The 22,551-nt window shown below is 39.7% G+C and overlaps 2 protein-coding genes across 5 annotated transcripts in view; one reads left to right on the top strand and one right to left on the bottom strand.

The window, feature by feature from the left end:
* Positions 1-1,498: 1,498 nt before the first annotated feature.
* On the bottom strand, positions 1,499-13,063 carry rfc4 (replication factor C (activator 1) 4). Of its 3 annotated transcripts, none has more exons than XM_017712034.2 (11): positions 10,655-10,803; positions 10,282-10,419; positions 8,128-8,206; positions 7,266-7,345; positions 6,751-6,870; positions 6,502-6,645; positions 6,295-6,415; positions 4,281-4,406; positions 4,093-4,173; positions 3,666-3,779; positions 1,499-1,693 (listed from the first exon to the last, which is right to left on the bottom strand). In XM_017712034.2, exons 2-11 carry the CDS (start codon positions 10,392-10,394, stop codon positions 1,598-1,600), a joined length of 1,074 nt encoding a protein of 357 aa, XP_017567523.1. In that variant the 5' UTR covers positions 10,395-10,419; positions 10,655-10,803; the 3' UTR covers positions 1,499-1,597. The 3 variants fall into 3 exon arrangements, with proteins under 3 accessions (XP_017567523.1, XP_017567525.1, XP_037401204.1); XM_017712036.2 differs by lacking the exon at positions 10,655-10,803 and adding an exon at positions 12,930-13,063 and having other exon boundaries at positions 1,598-1,693; XM_037545307.1 differs by lacking the exon at positions 10,655-10,803 and adding an exon at positions 11,990-12,114 and having other exon boundaries at positions 1,598-1,693.
* A 71-nt stretch (positions 13,064-13,134) lies between these two features.
* sos1 (son of sevenless homolog 1 (Drosophila)) overlaps positions 13,135-22,551 on the top strand; it is a 55,088-nt gene continuing 45,671 nt past the window's right edge. For both annotated transcript variants that reach the window (XM_017712032.2, XM_017712033.2), the window contains exon 1: positions 13,135-13,271. In XM_017712032.2, coding sequence (XP_017567521.1) covers positions 13,185-13,271 — 87 coding nt within the window. In that variant the 5' untranslated portion in view covers positions 13,135-13,184. The remainder of the gene's footprint in view (positions 13,272-22,551) is intronic.

Below are 22,551 nucleotides of genomic sequence, written 5' to 3'. Positions count from 1 at the left end.
TCCGGTTTTGCTAACTGAAGTGACTTTTGATCGCTAGCTGTAATGAGGATTGTTGTAGGTGCAGTACAAGTAGACTGCTGTTGTGGGACACATGGGCTCGTTACAATTATTCTTTCAGAATTTTTTTTCCCTAGACCAATAAAGATACATGTTAGATGTTCTCTGTTGTTTAACCATTTACTTCTGGACTAACAAGTATAAGTGCTGTTTCAAATCTGCCAACTATGGGAAACTAACATAGTTATTGTAGAGCAGTCAGATTTCCTGGCCTTTCTGAATTATGTAAGCACTTTTTAATTAATTTCATATTTGTATTAAAGCTGTTTAATCATAAATAACCTTGACATCAGACACTGCTCTGGGCCACTACACTGTACATAGCACAAACCATGAAAAGTACTTTTCTGTTTTGAAAATAAATTTTAAAATATACACATTTATGATTTTTCAGACTCATCAGCGATCCAACTGGTTGACATAATTGACACAGTATCTTTACATCTGAAATCAGGGAGGGAGCAAAACAGGAAAACTTTTTTTTTGGACCAGCCTGACTAAAATTGGCCCTTTTTAAAACCTCTATAATCCTTGATCCAAAGGCAGTGGCCTTTCCCAACCTTGAAAACATTTACACTTTGTTTCCATCATCCAGTAGGATTCACCTTCTACTTCCACCATCCCCACTTATCATGGAAGCAAATGCTCAGAAAGCTTTCTTCAATACAAAGTTTAATTCAGTACATTACTGTATGGAAGTATATATGTCGTGAGTTCCGGCACAAACAGTATAACCTGTAAAAAGACTTGTTGCAAATGTTACACCCCCCTTTTTAATGCACATTTAAATGGATGTTTAAAGTGCTTTTTAGCTTGCTCACAAGCTAAAAACAAGTTTGGTGTTCATCAAAAATAGTCATGCTGAACTTTCCAAAATAATCACCACCAGCAAGTTAGCTATTCTGAGTCTCATGCTGTCAGAATGTTTGCTTGTGGTGACTGCAGGGAAAATAAACAGCCACATTTAATATTTGTTTCATCTCAACTGAGTCTTACTTAAACACTATAGCAAGTCTCTCTGAAGTTCTACAGCACCGTAAACAGTCCTAAGAGGGCTATGGTTAGAACATGTCTCCTTGAGGGCAAGTCGCCCCAGCCGCACAACACTGTCCAGAACACATGGAAGAGAGTAACCAGTGCTTGACAACCTGCTATTAAACAGAGATGCTCAATTTGGAGGTACATCCAATAGACTGGACATAGACTAAGCTGCTTTCAGTTACTAATGAAAACAGACAATCAGTAGTGGCTTCTATTACACACAATTCTGCTATTATGCAGCGATTTTACAGGAGGCGCCCTTTTTGGTCTTGCCTAGGCCGGTTTGGTGACTACTCCTCCCTTGGGCTCTGAAATAAGTATACTTTTAGTTACCACCACTTATTTCATGTAATCAATGCATCTACCAAATGGTCAATGAGAACAGTACAGACAATGAAGATTTGAGAAAAGTAAAGTTTAATTACATCTTTTTTTTTTTTTTTTTAAGTACAAAAGATTCAAAATGAATGGAGGGTCTCTACTGTAGTCCATGGTGCACTCAGCTGTTCTGTGTGGCCTGCTGCATGATGACGGAGGAGAGGCCCAACAGCTGCAAGTATTCATCAGCACCGTCTACCAAGCATTTATCAACCACCTAATGACAAAACATGAAAAAAAACATTTATCATTTATATATTTTTGTCTACTGAAAGCCGATCCATTTTTCCACAAATCTGGGCTATAAACTATAAACAGATGGCATCTCTTCAGTGATCTGCTCTGGAAAAATTATTTCTATAAAATAATACAAAGAGTGTCTAAGATTTTTGGCATTCAGCAGTAAATTGTAAGCATCTCAATACGTGTATGTATATATCATAAAACATTTTTTGTTAATTTGAGGGAACTTAATAAATAAAAACAACTTATTTCTTGCAATTACTTAATAATTTGCCTTAAGGTTTGGTCATGTAAATTCAGAGGGTAAAACCAAAATATACCCTGGTGAATAAGCAAACATATGAATCACAAGAACTGTATTGACAAAGTCCAAGATATGCACACAGGATTCCTCATGATAGATATAGAGTTAATAGTTACTATTTGATTCCAGTAATGCTAATGGCGATAGTAGTGATGATCAGTGAGAGTTTCCACACTCACATCAGTTAATAAAAGTCATTAAGCTCTCATTATTTTTAACAGATCTTTCTCAGTATTTGACCTTGATACAGTTGTTCTTGTTTTGGCCTTATTTATCCTGGCTGCGATACCTCTCAGAGGAGAAATGGCCCCAAAATAAGTAAGCCAAATTAGATGCACAACAATGGAGGGTTTTCAAGATTGTCTTTTTTGGCTGCTGTAAGGCCGGCCAAAAAGCCTTTCTTGGTAAGTTGAAAAAACTCTGCAGTCATCAAGTCAAAGGAAAGTCCACAAATCTGGGGTAAAATTTCCCCAAAATATTAGAGAGAGACCATCTTGAACATGGGACCAGAACATATCCACAATAGAACACTCCTAAAATATATGTATATACATTCCAACAGCTGTTGAGTTACAGAATTGACCACAAGGGCTTCCTAACTTTAAGTCTGTACAGTAAAGTGGGTGTAGCATGTGCCTTTAATATGAACTCAGAATGAATCATTTGATGAACTGAAGTATGATGATTCTTTGAAGTAATAAAATTATTCTTCCACTCTGTGACCCAACTAGGTTTAACAGCAAATTCCCTTTCCCAAAAAAAAGACACTAAAGAATTAAAATATGTTTAAGGAGTAATGTGTACACTGTAGATATCATGCCTCTTGATACAACAGTAGAGTCTATGCGTTTCTGTAAAGGGTACAGAATTATTTGATTAGACCATGGCACACTAAAATTTTAAAGCAGAGCTCAATATTAAATATAAAAAAGGAACCCTGGCAAAATTAACTTTTCTCCAAGATCCTGAAATGATTTCAGACCCTGTTTATTAAAAATATTATTCAGGGTATGTAAGACTTGGTTAGACCAAACTTCAAATAAAAATAGCTTGCTTATTGAGTTTGCTATTATGTCAGAGAGGCGTTCTGCTAGTATACGGAAAAGGGTGTCCCGCAACTGTTTCCACTTCCTTTCAGATTTTAAAAGTTGGGCAACTATACAGCCAAAACGCTTTTAGAGGTTTCTTATGAATGACGAGTCCTGGAGCCTAACGCGGTGAATGATGTCAGGTTCTAGACTGCGGCCATTGATACAGTGGAATCTGAACGGATTACTTTTTTTAAAGTATTGAGGTAAAGAAGGTTATTTGGGAAGTTAATAGCTTACTGCTGTCTCCCTGCAAAACATGCACCAAGATTTATACAGTTAAAATCTGAACAGTATACAGTGGTTTTGGTGATCATTTTGTTTACTTAAATTGGTAGATTTTTGTGCCAAAGAGGTTAAATAACGTATTTCAATACAATAACTGTAGTGAAACGATCAGAATGTATGTTTTCACATCACAATGATACCGAAAACCGAGGTAATTTCTTGTCAAACTTTTCATACAGTCCAATTCCAACCATATTAGAAGGCAGAATCCACTTAACACATGGAACACACAAATTAAACAATTACATTATTTCCCCAACACTTACTGCCATCTTCTCTGTGATAACAGACTTCTGTTTGTCACTCAAGCTTTCCTCTATGATGATGTCATGGAGCTGGTTGAGGATCTGTGTTCCAGCATAGCCTTCATCTATCATAGTCTGTCAGCAGTGGACAAAGAACAACAAAGCAGAGTTTTTTCAGACAAGGCTTAATTTGGTCAATGTATCCACAAATTTTGCACAAGCATAGATGATCGATGTTCAACAAAAAAAAGTTATGATGTTAATTACATTGTCAATGAAAAAGGAGTTATATTATAAGCAGAGAATCTAACGGCTAAACTAAATAAAAAGCAGTGTGTACCAGCTATCTGAATGTAGCCAAGTTTCAATCATAATCATAATCAGAATTTTAACATAAAAACAAAGATAAGTCATATCAGTGAACTGTACATAGTACTCCAGCACATACCTTCACAGCGACCTCTAGTTTTTCAAAGGTGCCTTTGTAACAGGTTTGAAGCAGATTTTCGATCACTTTAGGCGGAACCACCTAAAACCAGAACACATTCACGTGTTCAAACAAGTCTGAAATTCCAAATTCTGAGATTCTGCTAAATCAGCATTATAAAGCTGCTATGTTATCGTATGACGGCTCACCCCTGCGATCTCTATGATGACGCTTTCTGTGATTTCTTTCTCTGTACTGAGCCTGGCTGCACTCTGGAGAAGCGTTATTGCTTTCCGCAGATCACCCTCTGACACCTTCACCAGCGCTTCAATTCCCTGTAAAAGAATATACAGAACGACTAAGTACAACTGTTTTTCATCAAACAGCATGGCCTACTTCACATGCAGTCCAAGATATCTTGCATTATGACCACCTCCTTGTTTCTATGCTCGTTGTCCATTTCAGCAGTTCCAGTTACTTTATAGGAGCACCTTGTAGTTCTACAGTTACAGACTGTAGTCCATCTGTTTCTCTAATACTTTGTTAGCCCCCTTTTACCCTGTTCTTCAGTGGTCAAGACCTCCTGGACCCTCACAGAGCAGGTGGATCATTCTCAGCACTGCAGTAACACTGACGAGGTGGTGGTGTGTGTTGCACTGGTCTGAGTGGATCAGACACAGCAGTGCTGCTGGAGTTTTTAAACACCTCATTGTCACTGCTGGACAGAGAATAGTCCACCAGCCGAAAATGTCCAGCCAACAGCATCCTGTGACCACTGATCAAGGACTAGAGGATGATCAACACAAACTGTGCAGCAGCAGATGAGCTATCGTTTCTGACTTTATATCTACAAGGTAGACTGACAAGGTAGGTGTGTCTAATAGAGTTGACAGTGAGTGGACAACATTTACAAACTCCAACTGCTGTGTCTGATCCACTCATACCATCATATCAATTTGATTCAAGTTGCATTTCTTGATGCAGAGGCCAACTATCTGTCAATGGTTTTCTAGAGTATGTGAGCCCATGTGGCTATATTTAAATACAGTACCATGACCGTTTCTCATTTAATGTCATCTAAAGGCTCAAAGGTCACACACATTAAACAGCAGTTTCTGGTTTTGCCCTACACAGAGATTTCTCTGGATTTTTTCACAATATTATATATGGTAGATGGAGAAAGAACTAAATTCTTTGCAATCTTGTGTTAAGAAATGTTATGTTTAAACAGTTTGACAATTCTCTCACATAGCTTGTTGAGACAAAATGGTGAGCGACAATCTTTGCTTACAAAGGCTGCCTTTGCTGGACGCTTGTTTTTTTTCACCCAATCATGAAGCCCTCGCTTGTGACCAATTCACCTGCTTGTTATGGAATGTTTCAAAACATTGTAAGCTCTCATTTTGAGTTTTTTTCTCATTTCAACTTTTGTGTGCATTGCATGCATCAAATTCAAAATTTATTAATATTTACCCAATACAATCAAGTTGTACAGCCAAATAGTGGTAAACAGTGAAAATCATTTCTCTGTGCTTTTGTCAGTTAAAAGGGTCAAGAACAGATTCTTGTTTTCACTGCATTTTATGAAATGTCTGAACTTTCCTGGGAAAAGGGTGTGTTATTGTTATGACAGATCTTATTTGATTGTTGCTTATTTTCATTATCAATGACCCATAGCAAGAAGAGGATATCACTTAAATAACTACTAAACATTTGTGGCCAGTTTTCAATTTTAAGGAGGTAACATTTCAGATTTAAGATGTTAGACTCCAAAAGTTTTACTTAATGGTGCTTTACTACCTGATACAACTGCCTTTTCTCCATTCTTCAAAAAAACAAAATTTCAAACATTAAGTAAGAAATAATCTAGCACTGAAACTGGAGCTTCTTTTTGCAGGCCGCTTTGGTTTCTTTTAATTTTTTAACATCCTTTTTTTTGTTTTTCCATAAGTTCTCTAAAATAAAAAAGGTTTTGTTTTTTTGTTATAACATATTGTTATATTATAACATAATTCTCACACTAAAGTTTTTTGGGTTTTCTTTAACCATGTTTTGTGTTCAGATTTACTGGCACAGCCACTATGATGTATTTAAAGAAGAGGGGACACACTGGGCTTCCAAGTGCTTCAAGAGACCGTGTGTTTAAATCCCAGCAATCCAAAGAGTTGCTAATAAAAAGTGATATTTTTGTTGATAATGACAAATGCACAGATCATCATGTACCTCTTTGCTGTATTTGAGGCTCTCTTTCTCACAGATTTCTATGAGTCGCTCCTGTTGGATGTCATTGGCAAGAGGTTTAAAGCGGAACTTGGAGCACCGGGAAGTCAAAGGCTCAATGATTCTGGAACAAGAAAAACCCATGTTATCAATTACGTCTTTATAAAAAGCAAAGAGATAAGGTAAAGGGAGGTGTAAAGCTTTTCAGACCTGCTGACGTAGTTGCAGATAAGGCAGAAGCGTGTGGTGCGTGACTCTTTCTCCATGGTGCGCCTGAGAGCAGCCTGGGCAGCACTGGTCATTGAGTCTGCCTCATCCAGTATTATGATTTTAAATGGAGGGCAAGCCTTCCCACTGGAGTAATAACAGGAAAACATTACACCAAAAAACACATGACGCAAATAATACTGAAGAATATTAAATCAAACAGACCAGTTCAGACATTTCACCAAAACTTACTCGGGTCGTGTACCAGCCACTGTCAACTGAGCAAAATTCTTCACCTTTTCCCGGACCACCTGAATCCCTCTCTCATCAGATGCATTCAGCTCCAACACTCTCTGCCGGTAGAGCTCCGGGCTGCAGACAAAGCAGGGTTTGGTCAATTTCAACACAACATTTACAGTTCTGCATGTCCTCTTATCTAGATTGACTTACAATTTAATACTTTTTCAGAGGTGGAATGCAGCGTTCTCTTTCTCTAAATGCAATAGTCAGCAATAAGAATCGATTTCCCAGACATAAATTAAGCCTAGTATTGGACTACACTGAAATGTCAATAGTGAATCACCATTGGACATTATGTTCAGTCCAGGTTTAATTGTATTCTGGGTCTGGAACCTGGCCAACTGGCCCCAAGTGTTTATAACTATACCCAATTAACTAGTACCTAGACTTCAGCAGAACTTCATATATAGACAGAAGCATAGTCTTCTAGCTTGATGAATAACAAAGAGAATGGTTCGTATTTTTACCCATAAAGCTCTCTTGCTGCAGCAAGAATAGTGGAGGTCTTTCCTGTTCCAGGTGGTCCATAAAACAGCAGATTAGGAAGCTACAGAAAAAGAAAGGGAGTCTGCACAAATTACATTTATACATACAGTTAACTTTCATGAAAACAAGCTAAAATCAATATACTACATTAACCACACATGCAAAAAGCGATACTTCAGGCTTACACAAATTCATAAGCTACATATTTGTATTTGTATACTGTGTTTTAGAACATATTTAAAAAATTAAAGAAACTTTTTTTTTTGGGGAAAACGTGGTAAAGCCTCTGCTGGCGCCACTTTCTGTGATGCTTAACAAGGGTGGAGAACACTTGTTGAGGGATTCTGGACCACATTTCCAGTTCTTGATATTCTTGACTTTTGTTTCAATACAAAAAATCTTATATACTTAAAGTCTAAAGACTCAGAGGGCCATTGCAAAAGACTGATTTTGTGTTTATGCAACCATTACACCACTATATTGCTGAAAGGTCCACCCATGACCAAACTTTGGCCTTCCGGTCCAGGGAGATGGATTTTGGCTAATATCTCCTGGCATTTAGTAGAATTCATCATGGCATTCATTTTCACCTCAGCAAAGTTTTACCATTAATAAATCAGTGGTAAAATATTAAAGAAATAATATGATTTGCAAATCAAACAAGGAAGCTGCTGGTATTCTCAGAACAATGGATTGACCACCCTAGAGTCCATGCATCATCCTGTGATTATTGCCACTTTAACTGGAAATTAAATACATGATGTGTATTCTCCGCCTTTTGCACAATAGATTATACTAGAATACCATGTTGTGAATCGGACCATAAATTACAAATACACTCACATCAGCGCCCTCTAGTGATTTCTTCAACACTGCTACTACTTCCTCTTGAAAAGCAACTTCATCCACACACTTCGGTCTGCTGTTTAAAGAAAAAAAAAAAGATATGTGTCAGTTATTGCAGACATGCAAAGGAAATATCTGTCATAAAGCCTCAAAGTGAAGACCAAAGCTGAAGACTTGGTTTCAAAAGTAGTAATGCCATAAATATGTGGGAGTTAGCACAGGCACGACTGGTCTAACTCTCGGCTAGTGATCTCGGACCAGACCACAGCATAACACTCCATTAAAATGTACACAGAACAGTAAGTTCTCAGTATTAAAATACACTGCAAATATCGCAAAGGTGTACAAGTCTGGTTCACATAAGCTCCTGTCTAGAATAACAGTATTTAAGGGAACTTCAATTAATTATTCAACTTCTCTGAATAACTTCATCAAGACAATCATTAAACCAAGTCCCTCAGAGTGGTTTGATATGAAACAGGCCACTGTAGAGAACACCGCTGAGTCAGAATTGAAGATGGTTTAGAGGTATGCAATACTGGGCTGCCACAAGGAGAGATTTGAAAATGCTTATATGAACAAAACAATATGCATAAAATCTGTACTGTATTATTTGCATTTAATGTAATATGTGTTTTTACTTTAGGAGAAATACCCTACTGGCTAGATCATAACAATATAATCTTCTCAAGTGCACACAATTTTGTACAGTACTGTAAATTGACTACAGAAAAACAAGATGTTTGTGCTTAAATGAATTGTGCTTAGTATGGCCAGGGGTATGAACTCACTAGAGGAAAAAAGTAAGAAATTAATTTATGTTGACTCTAATGCTGCTAAAACCTCCATCATATCAAGTTATCATATATCATACGACACGGTGATGAGACACAGGAGCTCCTTCAGTGCAAGACTCATTCTACCAAAATGCACCACAGGAAGTCACTCTTTACCTGTGGCCATCAAACTCTGTAACTCCTCCCTCAGTGTGTAATAGTATGGTTCATCTGTGCAAAACTCAATACCTAACAGTACTGTTCATATGTGTAATAATAAGTGTGTGCAATAACTCAGAGGTACAATAATTTAGAACTGCTTTATACAAGATGTTTAATACTTATTATCACAGTCATCACCACTTTACTGTATTCATAAGACCTTAAAGCTTGTGTACATGTTGCAAATTTCTCTATATCTTTGTTTTAAATTATTAAAGTGTTTACACTTTTACATAAATGGTTGCAACTGTAACAACTGCAATTTCCCTACGGGATCAATAAAGGATTGATTCTGATTCTATCAGCGTCTAGCCATACACTGAAGGGATATAGATCATCTCCTGTAATCAAATTTGAACCTTTTATATTATAAAGATTTAGCTTAAGAACATTTTTCTTCCAGCAAGGTATATTAGTTCTTTGTGTCTCCGTGAGGCCTGTGACATGTTCCTTGAAAAGGACACTGAGACAGGAGATAAGGACTGTTTTATGCCCATCTAAAACCTATCATACCAGACATGGCGACGGCTGACAGTTCAGGAGTTAGAACTGGGTATTTGGATTTTTGTGTAACTGGGTGAAAGGTGACCATTTGGGAACCTTCAAGGCCTCAAGCCTGACTGAGAACGACTCTCGCTGAGGTTATTAAGATGGGCATGAGTGACACGATCTTTGTTGACTGAACGTCTCTGATGACACTGCGTTCAGTTTTGTTTCTAAGCCCATCCAAGTGTGCGTTATAATAATTTTGAGTTGTAATGATGACTCAGAAATTGAATAAGTAGCTTGGCTAATTTACATATAATTAGCATAAATTAATTGCTGTGACGAGTCTGCATTAGATGGGCAGGTGCTCTCACCACTCACTCTTTTAGTCTGCTGACTCTCTTGCTTTTCTTATTTAAGCCTTTGCATGTGAGGTTACGTGTGTTTGCGTGAACAGGTTAAAACTACTTTTCTTCATTTTTAACCATCCTTTTTTTATTTCTTATTAAATTCCATGATGCATTTGACTTCTGAAATTTAGTGTGAGGCCTTCTCTTCGTGGTTTCTGAGGTATATCCCATCACAGAAATTACGATTTTCCGTACACTTCTGAGTGTCTACAGTATGCTATGGTACATTATCCAAAACATGCATGCGAGTTACTTACTACTTCTCCACCCACGGCACGGCTTTCTGTCGCTTCTCTCCACCGCTGCCAGCTGCAGCCTTATCCCTCTGCGGCTTAACGCTCTGTGTAGATCCTTTCAGAAACGCCTGCATGATTCCCTCTCGACAGGACTAGCGGCTTTAAAACGACAAGCAGTACGTTAGTGACACAAGCGTGTGAGATACTTTCTGAAACAGGGGAGTTCGTACTGTTAGCCGCTCGAACCAGCGCTGCTCCTCAGCAACGACACGAACCTCAGTCAGGTTCAGCGTCTAACTGAACATTTCCGTAAAAACTGTTGACAGTACAAGCCGCACTTTTAACTAAAACTCATTTAGCGAGCGTCACTTGCAGAAATATGAGCCGCTCTCACCCGTTAGCCGCAGCTTTACAGCTGTTTTACTCCGAAACAGCGCCAGTTTCCCGCCAGGCGCGCGAATGACGACAACACGACGACGTCACCGGCGGCGACGGGTCTCTCTGACGGTTTAAGCGTTTATGGCGATTTCATTTGGAGGCGCGCAGCGAACCAGAGGGACTCGGTTCTAAAGCAACCGAGACCCCAAGGCGTCATGGCAGCCCCCTACAGTCTCGAAATATTTCGACTTCATTCTCGAAGTCTGCTATCTTTATTTTTATTAACAGCGGCCCTAAAACGCCGTCGTATTATAAGATAAAATAATCCTTCATTAGTCCCACAGCGGGGAAACCACGTCACAGCAGCAAAGGGACCGCTAGGCGCTCAGGAAGAAAAGCAGAAAAAACGAGGAGAATAAAGCGAGTAATTAACTTTAATGACTTAACGAGGTTTTTTACAGTATGTTACAATGTATACTAAAACTAAACATGAAAAATAAGATAAAAAATATAACCCTATTCTTCAGAAGAAAAAATAAATGGAGAAAATTCTAGAAAATAAGAAAAACGCTGAAAGTGAGCCGGAGCTGATGCAGCAGGCTGCCAATCCCGCGGCGCTTTTCAGTATTACACGTGTTTCGAGAAGTAAACCAGTATTTTGAAAAAATGAGTAACTATTTAAAAATGCCAAGTCAGTATTTTAAAATATATATTTTTAAAACATACTAAATCAATATTGCTGCCAGAAGCAGTAGTAGAAGTAAAAAAAAAGAAGAAGCAGAAGTAAAAAAAAAAAAAAAAAAAAAAAGCAGTTTTTATCCAAGGCTTTTGGGAGTTTACCAGTCAGAAACATGACTAAATGGAGCTGTTGAGTGTAAACAGAGTCTGAGTGTTGAGAGAACCTGCTGGTCATCGGTGCACTGCTACAGAAGTTCAGAAACTATGGTTTAAATACTATTTGTTTCAAGCAAACAAGTTGTTAAACGGTACATTGTAAAGTTAAATAGAAAACAAAAATGTGCTTTGAAAAAAAAAAATTAATTTGTAAAAACCCCATTGTAAAATGCCTGTTGTTTGTGAATCAATACTTATGATGTGTGGTTTACTAGGAGAAAAATCGTACTTTGACAATATACTTATATGCTAAGACTAAAATGGTTTGTGAAATTAAAAAGAATTGAGAAAACAGTTGAAAATAAAGGAATAAAAACAATTCACGTGGTAAAAAGATCTGCGAGTGGTCATCTGCCTTGTGTATCATCTTTCTCAGACACTAACTTTTCTATAATATGCATGACTGAAAGCTCCACTATTTCATGTGTACATGTAAATATACATTAAATGTACTTACAGCTTTAAAACAAACAAACAAAAGCCCTGCAGCCTCCTGCTGACGGCTGACTCGCTCTCTTTCTCGGCAATCACGCTCCGTAGTGCCTTCCCTTTTCGACTATCAATTGGTTGCGCCTGCGACCTCTTTGGCGTAGCGATCTCTTTGGGTTTATTAGCTGGAGAGCAGCGAGAGCGAACTACGTTCACAAGTTCGGGGGCGGTTCTGAAATCGTTTACGGTTTTCGGCACTGTATCAATCGGTACGAGCGATGTCCAGCGCGCAAAACAGCTCAGTTTTTATCCACCCAGCCTAGCGGACTGAGTGTCGGGCAGTGCTGCCTCCGCTCTGCTCTCCACTGCGCATGATCCACTACAGCTGCAGCCGAGCCACAACAACCGCCCAAAATAAACCAACCTGCTCGTTTCTAAGCAGCAAAAAACTCCAATTTGGTAACTGCGCCCTGTGCTCTGGATTTAAACGCATTCTTCAGCGTCTGCCAACGCTGTCAGGAGATAATAATGCTGTCTCTAAGCTAACGCACCGTGGCTAAATTCATGGTTAGCCACCCTCCAGAAGATCCGGCTAAAATGGACGAATGTGCGCTGGAGCCTCTTTTGTCCTAAACTGGTAGCAGTCGGTCTGTAGAAGAGGAACAGTACATTCCGACTTTCACTGTGGTGCCGCATTTCACTTTGAAATAATATCATGTGTAGCCAAATCGCCGCTTAGCTTAGCATAGCGAGCCGAACCGTTTATTATTATTATTGTTAGCTTAGCCGAGCTAGCGTCATCCCGTTTTGGAGTTCTGGAAGTGGGGTCGATGCAGGCTTAGACAGCTGTAACGTTACACCTTGCTGTTTGTTTTTGCTGCAGTTGATTTTTCAGCTTCAGACTACACGTCTGTGGCCATTTTTTGGAGCCAATAAGGCGAGTTTCGTCTTGTTTTTGTTTTTTTTACCTCACACCTCGTCTCCTCTCCGCAGAAGCTTTGACGTCCTCACTCAGCGAGAGTTCGTTCCCTCTCAGCTCTCCGCCAGCGATGCGATGGTCGCATTAGGTCGCTGCTTTGCCCTCTCGGTCCGCTCGCCCAGGCTCCTTCCCGGCCCCGGGCCTGTGTATGGCCCTGCTTCTGCCTTTTTGGTGTGACACACGGCTCGCCGGGCGAGGGCTTTAGCAAGACGGAACGAGGGCCGGCGGCGGCTCCATCGAAGTCATGCAAGCGGCCCAGTTCCAGTACGATTTCTTCAGCGAGGAGAACGCACCGAAATGGAGGGGTCTGCTGGTACCGTCGCTGAACAAGGTGAGCTTATGGGGCGAAAGGAAAGCGTGAACGCTCGTATAAAAATATATTATAGCAGTTCCCTTTTTCTGAACATGCACTGCTCCTTTTATAGAAATGTGAACACACTTTGGATAAATCATGCTTTGGATTAAATTTGGTTTCAGAGCATTATGTTTTTCTCTCTCTAGCTTGTTCTTCTAGATCGCTTCAGGTTACAGTGATCAGTCTGTGAGATGTAACTGAGCAAGCTAGTGGCTTTCTCCATGCGCCAGGTGCCTAGTGAGCACGGAGCTACTGCTAAGCTCCAAGTGTTGTGGCACCTGTGAGGAGGAATATGAAACATGCCTGAACTTTGCTGCTTTGTGGAAATGAGGGGAATATCAAGCTCTTGTGTAACTCTGGCGACTGAATTCCCAGCTGAAATGATGCCTTATACTTGCCTAGAGATCATGGTTCTTATCAATACAACTGAGATAATTAGTGTTTTTTTTTGTTCTAATTATGCAAATTTTATCCCAGTTTGAACAATTCATGTATCGTGATAAGCAGATATGTACATGAAACATATTGTTGGCACTGACAATCAGTGCATCTCTAGTGGTTTTGAAGATAATATGCAGCTGATGGGCAGTTGAGAATATCTGTGAATATCAATAAGAAAAGGGCTCAATCATGATATCTGCCAGTTTCTCTAGTGTTAGGTGCACACTTGTTTTTTTTCTTGTAGTTGAGCTGAAATGGCAGCGGGAGCTGCACTGTGGGACACTGGGGTGTTATCTTCTGTGTGACTGCAGCTTCTGGTCCTCTGTGGAGGAGGACACGGTCACACTCACAGAATGTTTCTTGGCCAAAAACTGGCTCTTTCTGCTCCATCTTCTGTCACTTTGAATCCATAGCAACGGCAGGACCAGACGATTCACAACGGCCACTCTTAAGCTGAAGAGCAGCATAACAGCTTGCTTTTACTTAATTTGTGTGCTTCCACAAATTCTTCTTCTGGTTAGGCTTGTCATACAGATCAGACAGCAACTGGTGTTATTACACCATTGAGTAAAACCCACATATAGTCATACTGTTTCATATTGTAAAAATTGATAACCATGTATGTTATTGTCTTTAAAAAATACAGTGTAATCAAATAGTTTACTGCAAAGCACATGTCAGTACACAATATACAATATGGGCTTGGTAGCTAGTTAGGCTGGGTGTGAAAACATAGATTTTTTGAAAAGTATTTTTAGTTTGGACAAAAGTGATGCAACAATTTTAAAAAACATTTTTGCTGATATTGATGCTAAATTATCATGGTGTTCTATAATATTAATAGTCCTCTGAAGTCATGTGCCTTCACATGGTCAAGGTCATGCCCATATTAGGAACTCAAAGTGTAAGCCATTTTCTCTGTAGGGGAAAAAATGAATGTAATTTTCAAGAATTTACCACGAACACACCCTGTCGTAAACACAAATGTTCCAAATCTGATACATTTTGTCCCATATACATTTCACCCCAGTTGTTTTTGGGTCTTCTGAATTATGAGATTGTTAAAGCATTGAAACATAAATAGGGCTACTTCCGTGCTACTAGAGCAGCCTGAGAATCTTTCGCATTGAAATGACGTTGCGTGAAAGTACGTCTACCACTGTACTTCAGCCCTATTGTATAACAGCATCCATTTAAACTTTAGGATACTAATACTAAACTAGTTCACTTGTCATGTTTGATCATCCATACTGATTTATGTGTGTTATTTTAGTGAGACTGGCAGTCTTCTGAGGTTGTTAATGTTATAAAATAATGGAGAAAAGCAGCTTAGACCTGGAGTTCCCAATATGATGCCAACCATGCAGTGACATGATGCAGAGGCCTGTTGTCAGCACAGGACTAGTATTCATTATGTTTTAATACTGAATAATGCAGTTATATCAAACCCCATAATAATTTTGGTCACTGATAACATGTATCACCATCTTGCATAGCATTTCCTAGCTTATGGGGTTGGCTTTGGGTGGAAAATGTCCAGCCTGTGTGCTTTTGGCACCGGTGTTGTTGCAGCTGCGCACAGGGTGGCTTTCGTAAATGTCACATTCGCTGTAGAAGGGAGTTTACAAACACTGCTCTCCATTCCGTGATCAACTTGATGCTGCACTCCTTTTTATATTGTGAGACGGTTCTAACTTTGTAGTAGCTGCTTGTCTTATAGTGTTGCATCTTCTAGGGAGCCAACCATCAGCAGTCTTTGGTCTCTGCTTGCTAACTATGGGGCTGATTTACTTTGTGGTTCCCTTGAAGTTGGTGTACATTTCAGGTGTGATGAAGTGCCTTATAGTAACACAATAAATTACAGATTAATCCCAAGTTTGAATGATAGTCAAACAAGTTTGGGCTACTGTAAACAATTAGGCTGAGTTATACAGCCATTGAACTGTGGATTGGCTCTGACTTAAGTCAAGTCGTGCCAGCTTGTACAGCATTGAAGCCTGGGGACTGTAAGACAAGGTACACTAACTATAATCATAATATTTGTCTGTGCAGTATGAGATTGGCTTGTTCTATTATTCTAATAATTCAAGTTATTCTTATACCCATTCATATTGGTCTACGCAGAGAGCGTGCACAGCTCACATTAATCTCCTCTGAAGGGTCTGATGTATTACAAGTGTTGGCTCTTTTCCAGTTTTTGCCTGAAGTTATTTCATGTATATGAAATGTTTAATAGTGATTTTTTTTTTTTCTTCATTGCATCACAAGTAACATCGTAATTATAATGTCAGGTTAATCATGCAGTGTTTGATTTTTATCATTCAAAATATTTTGCCTAACTACAATCACGAATATTCACGATTATGCTTCTTTGAGTAGCTTCTGGATGCTGTTTGTTAAATGGCGCTGACAGGTTTCGTTCTCGGTCCAGAGCGAGGTCGTCTCAGTGGACGAAATTGCAGGTGTAGGATTGATTAAAACGGGTTTGTTTAAAATGAAAGTGCTTTAAAATGTTCATATTATATGCGGTCATCTTATCATACTGCAATACAGCGCAGGAAGCATAGGGGGCAGTACGGCTTCTATTGTTGTAGTGAACCACGAAGAAATTATTTAAACGTTTAACAGTGACTGCACAGTGATGGGAGCAAAGAAAGGGGAAACAGCCGAAAGGTTAGTGGTTAAATTAGTCGATTAAGCAAGTAGTAGTGAAGAGATTAATCCACCAAGTGATCAGTTGCAGCCCTGGTTTTTAAAACAGATGCCTTTGATACTCTGTCAGCAGACATGTGCTGCTGTGGAGCTGAGAGTCTTAGAACTAAAACATTAAAACAACAGCAATTGGGATGGGCGTTGCTTCGTCCTGGCTGTCTGGAGGGCCCTCTCTGCCCTGTTGTTTCTGCCGTCTCTGAGGCTGTTTGTGGTTACGCCACTGGCTATGTGAGACCATAATGTTGGCATGTGGTATAGGCCGGGCTCTCTCTATCAGGCAAGATGCTGCAAAACAAGGCTTTGCTCGGAAGCCGTGGCCCTGCTCAGAGAAGTGAGCGAGGTACACACAGTAAGAGATGAATACAGGGTGTGATTCTGAGAAAGCCCAAGATCACGCTTTCAGCCACAAAGTGCAGTTAAAGAAACGCTGCTTATATAAACTCGTAGGCCTGGTTGTGCTGTTCTATGCTGTGGTGTGTGTGTTTGGATGAGGAGGCTGTGGACCAATTTTTGACTGGTACCTGTCCACTAACTTTTGAATTTCTCTGCACTTTTATTGAGTTCCTTCTGGGGCTGGACGGTTCATTGGTTGTTGCTCGCTGTAGCAACGTTCAATATGGATCTAATGTGTGGTGTACTGTCAGAATCCACAATTCCAGGTGTTCTAGATAAGTGTTCTGTGGGTGGTGAATCAAGATATTTGGGTGATCCAACAATTGTAATTTAAATTTAAAAAATTGTTCTTTGTTGTTTTATAGGAAAAAAATATATCATTGTGTCTTAATTGCATGTGTAATAATGTAATGTGTTCTAGTTGCAGTGTACTGTTCTGTTGGGATGCTCAGTTGTGATCAGCCAGAATCAGAATCATGCACTTTTCGCTCCTAACATGGCAATCGGCCAGTTTATTTAGATTGTTTCAGCCAAGCTGTGCTGTGATTTTATGAGACAGTAAAAGGCTGCTGTAATTATTTTTTGCCGTTGACAAAAAAAAAACTAATGACTAACTACATTACAGCATAATAAAATATTATAATAGTTTATGATTTATGATTATTATTATTATTATTATTATTATTATTATTATTATTATTATTTTTAACTGTCAGTATTCATCAGTGACTGTGAGAAACTGCATTATATCATGTGAAGCACCAGTCTTCCATAGCAGCCATGGGGCTTTTTGGCTTGGGGTCATTTCCACAACCTTCTAACAGAACTTGTACTAACATAAAGCTTGGAATATTATAGTTAGTTCCTGAGAATGAGATTTTTATTCATGTTTTATGTTTTGTCACGTGACCATGAACATTTTATTAAACAGTACTGTTTCATGGAAATGTTTGCTATGATAATTAGCATATTGAGTTCCATTTCTGTGCCAAGCTCGTGAAGATGTGACCCTGTTATTAAATAATGTTTAACATCACTTAATGACAGTTTTGGTATTTTAAGCTTGTAAGATGTATATGTTGATGTAAGCTCAGTTTTACACTGAACGATTAAGGAAATATTTAGCTTAACCTCTTTTCACAGTAGGCATAAAACGCAATTTCAGTCTGTTTTGGAGGCGTTTCAGTTAGGCCTCAGAATTTTGCGTTTTATGGCTATGAATTTTATTTTAAAGTTTTTTTTTTTTTTTTTTTTTTTTTTATAAATTACTTCATCGGGAGATCAGGCATTTGACCCCTGGTGACGCTACCGCTGTCCGTGGCCCGGAGTCCAAGAGAGCACAATTGGCCTCGCTCTCTCTGGGTGGGTAGGATGGCCCCCCCATCCCCTTCTTTCCCCATCACTTAGCATGATGCCACTCAGTGCAGGCGTCTGTTAGCTGACGTAACAGGTCTGGCGATTGGCGCTTTCAGCTGTTGAATGACGTTGCATGAGCGGCAGTTCGAAAAGATGTGGTGGAGATTCACAGGTCTCGGACTAAACCTGTTTGCCTTCGCCCTCCTAGCTTGTTGTTCAGCTAGATGCTAGATCTGATACATATTTGATTCGTGGCTGTGTAGCCTTCATGAGAACGTTCAGATAGGAATTCATGTTATTTTTCTCTGTGAATGTGTGCCATGGTTTAGCTAGACCTAACCTGAAGTTAGTGCCAGTAAATGATGCAAAAGCATATGGCCCTTTTTTTTTTACCTCCATCTTCCTGTAGCAATGAATAGCTGAAAGCTGATCAGAGTCAAATGTATTCGTGCCAAAGGCTTGATCTGCTGGTTAGTTTGTTTGTTATAGATCATCATGTGCGGGTCATTTCTGGACACAGGTTCATTTACATTAACGACAGACTTGAGTCACTTGTAATAATGAGTCAGTCATGGGCTGGAAGTTGGGGAACCAGCTTTGTGACTATCCCCTGAGCCGACATGACTGAAGTGCCCTTGAGCGAGGCACCTACCCTGTGTACCATGGATAGGGCTGCCCACTGCTTCCCCCCCCCCCCCCCCCCCCCCCCCCGAGTGTGTGCATTCAATAGTATGCATGTGGTGTTTCACTGCATGGATGGGTCAAAAGTTCCCCATTGTGGGATTAATAAGAGTCACTTAACTAACTTAACATTCAGCTAGAAAGATCAGGTCTAAAGGAGGGAATCAAACAGCATTGAGTATTGAAGCTTGTAATGTGAATGTTGCCTTATTGTTTGTTGCCTGTTATGAAAAAGAGGCCTAATCAAAATCAAATTTCTCTTTTGAAATTGGGCTAAGTAAGTATTCTATACACCAGGCAGAAGACACAGCACACAGTGCATGTAGTTTACTTTAGGACTATGGACCCTGTTAATCCATCATTTTGAAACGGTCTGTAAGACTTGGAGGAATGATGGTGTTGTAGTGGAGTGTGAAATCACACCCAGTCAGGCTCCTGCTCTGCATTATTGTGGAGTCCTGCAAGTACTGAGGTGCCACAGGAATGCCAGGAATGAAGTGGTAGACATGGGGTCTAAGCCATCTCCACCTCATCTGGCCAGTTTATGGAGATCAGAAATGGTGCAACTGGGAAATGGCAAAGAAAAAGGGGTAAAACCAGATGTTGGGTGCAGTTGGAAGAAGTCAGTCTCAATCTTGCTGTTTTTATTTTGCTCTTCAGACTGTTTTTTTTTTTTTTTTTTTTTTTCTTTTCTGTTTCTCACATAACAGCTGAAAGAAACAACCTTCACAATCACTTTTCGAAAAGTCCTTCTCTCTCCCAAGTGAGCTTGAATGTCTGAAGCTTTCTTAGATCGGTCGAGTCTTTCACAGCAGGATTACTCCAAGGGTTAGGACTGTTGAGTAGGAACGTCTAGGGGGTGTAACAGTGCACTTTTTCAGGTTTGATGTGATGCCAGTTATTTACTGTGTTAATCACATGAAACTGAGGCTCAGTAGGAAGACCAAGAAAAACTGAAATATTAAAAAAGTGGAATTCTATAAATATCAGGACTTATAAGCCAGTAAGTTTAGGTATTGGTATTGGGCGATACTTAATGATCAGGTATGGGTATCAGTGCTGGAAGCGGAAAAAAGTACTGAACGAGAGACTCTCAGAAGAGTCCGAGGAGTGTATCAGCAACACATTATTTATTTTATTTTTTTTCTTCTTTCTTGGGCAATCCAAATAAATATTTTTTTTTTCTGTATTGGAATTGTCACATTCAGAAACCTCTCTTTGCTCTCTTTTTAGGCAGACCTCATTTTATCTGGGCTAAGTATTTGGCTAAGTGAGAAATCCTGTTTTGTGAAATATGTCCTTGGTCATGTCAACACACGCGGGTTATGGAAGACTTCAGATGGAGACGCTGTCTCTTTCTTACCCCACCGTGCTCCAAATAAGCAAAACTCAGGGATACACCCTCATTTCAGCCTGTCGATTTTGGCGTTGACTTGCATGTTTCAAACACTGCTCCACTGGCTGGGAATGTGCTGGCATGGGGAGCTGGAGAAAGCCCACATGCTCTAAAAGGCACCGTGCTGTCAGGGTTGCAACACTCGCCTGGCAGTCCTCCCTTTACTCCTGCTATGCGGCACAACCACAGCAGGCTTTCAGTCTTGTTTACTTTAGACACCCGTTGAAATACTTGGGATTTTTTGTGGCGTTGTGAATGCTGCCAAAACTTTGCCCATTTTGTGTGGTTAGTTAATTTAGCTTTTTCTTTTCTTTTAAGAAGTTTGTGTTCAAGTTACTCGTTTTTCTGTTGTGGTCTCTTGGGTATCTTGTAATAATGCCTAGATCAATGTTGTGCATAATGTCTGTGAATCTTTATCTCTTTATTTAGGTATTATTATGTAGTAATTCAGTATCTAGTAACAGTTGCTGTCTCATGGTGTGTGTGTGGAAGTCTTGTGGATACATAACAGGGGGCAGAACCTTCATTCTGTTTGCCCATAATGTACATTTTCACTTAACTGAACCAGCAGTGCAGCAACTTTCCTGCTTTAGTGCTGTAAAGGATCACAAAATGATTGAGCAATCAGTATTTCTCCTCTATAATCCACTCCAGTCGCACCCACTACATATCTGTCCTTCTGCCACTTGTCCTACTAACCTACACTACTCTCACTCGCCTCAGCGCTGATGACTTCAGTAGGTGTAGCCTGCATTAGAGCAGCGTCATGCTAAGCTATCTGCCTCATGCTGCCTTCAGCGCTGTGTTGTGCTAGCATGTAGCTGCATGCAGGCCAACGTTGGCTGTGGTTCCTGAGAATGGAATTCCTCACATAGTTTCGGGTTATCCTAGCATGCAGGAACCCAGCGCCTTGCCACCACGCCCACTTGCAGCGGTTAGAGAGGCTGACACCACTGCCACGAAAGACAGGCCTCGTATCACGCTCAGACTAGAGAGGTTTTTAAGCATCATGCAGATGTCATCAGAACTGGACGCTCAATCAAAGCTCCAATCCTGGATTTTGTAATTGTTTGTAGTTAATTGAACTGCTGTCACCTAGTTCCACACCTACCAGTGATTACAAAATCCAGGGCTGGAAACTGGATTCAGGGTCCAGGATTGAAGACCTCTGACATTGACAAACTTTAGCCAGCTCATTGACATTATAGAGGAAACTTTGCTGGATGCCCTTATCTTTTGACAGATGTTTCCTGACTGTAAATTGGGCAGTGTTGTATAGTTAAGTAAGTAAATAAACAGATAAAATTTGGAGCTGCAAAGCTAATGTAGCTAACAATTTCATACTCCCCCCCCCCCCCCCCCCCCCTCCCCCCCCAGGTGGCATCTACATGTCAAAGTCGTAACATACTGTCAGAGTTTTGATTTCCAAATATTTCATCTTAATACTGTATAATTGTCATAAATTAAAATAACACTAACTGAAATTGATAAATATATTGCTGTTGTCGGAAGAAAACCTTCTATCTCAAATTTTGACATTTTTCAGTTTTTGGCATATTTTTACTTTTAAAGTTGTCATTTTGGAGATACGAGTGTTTCGTCCAACAACAGCAATATATTTTTTTTAGTAACTATTGACTCACAGCTGCGTTACTCTGCAAGTGTGGCAATTGTTTACAGAGTATTGAAAGCCGCAAACTATTTTGAGCCATATTTGAGGTGCAAGGAGTTGAGAATTGTTGTTCTACACCAGACCTCAGAAACCAAGTTTTGCTTGGTTTCCCCCCCACCCGTCCTAGAGGTGCTATATATAGATACGCATCACTGCTTTAGCTCATTTACATGTGGTGTAAGCCTGTTTTTAATCATCTCATGTTCATGCACACTAGTTTAATTAAAGGGGGATTCCTCTGATTTTTTTATAATTTCCCCATATTTAAATCATCAAGATGTGGATGGTCATTCAGAGTGGTTTGATGTCAAATGCTCTGTTCTAGAGGAACTGGCTGAGTCAGAGTTGTTTACAGTGGTGGTGATAGGAACCACACGTCCACAGTGTTTAATGCTTCTCAAGGCTACCTCACAGAGAGTTATTGCATGAAAGTTATGTATATTGCCTAATGACAATGTTTTAGGCAAATTTTAACCTATAATGGATGTATGTAAGTACATTCATAACTTAGAGGTACACACAGGGTGTTAGTTGTTGTTAGTCCCCAAAGAAAATGCATTTTTTCAGACTCACCACTACTTTACTATCAACATTACAGATGAAAA

Source organism: Pygocentrus nattereri, chromosome 15 (assembly GCF_015220715.1).
Source record: "Pygocentrus nattereri isolate fPygNat1 chromosome 15, fPygNat1.pri, whole genome shotgun sequence".
In the NCBI taxonomy this organism is placed as follows: Eukaryota; Metazoa; Chordata; class Actinopteri; order Characiformes; family Serrasalmidae; genus Pygocentrus; species Pygocentrus nattereri.
Note: the sequence above shows the minus strand (reverse complement) of the source record. Positions and strands in the feature narration are given on the sequence as shown.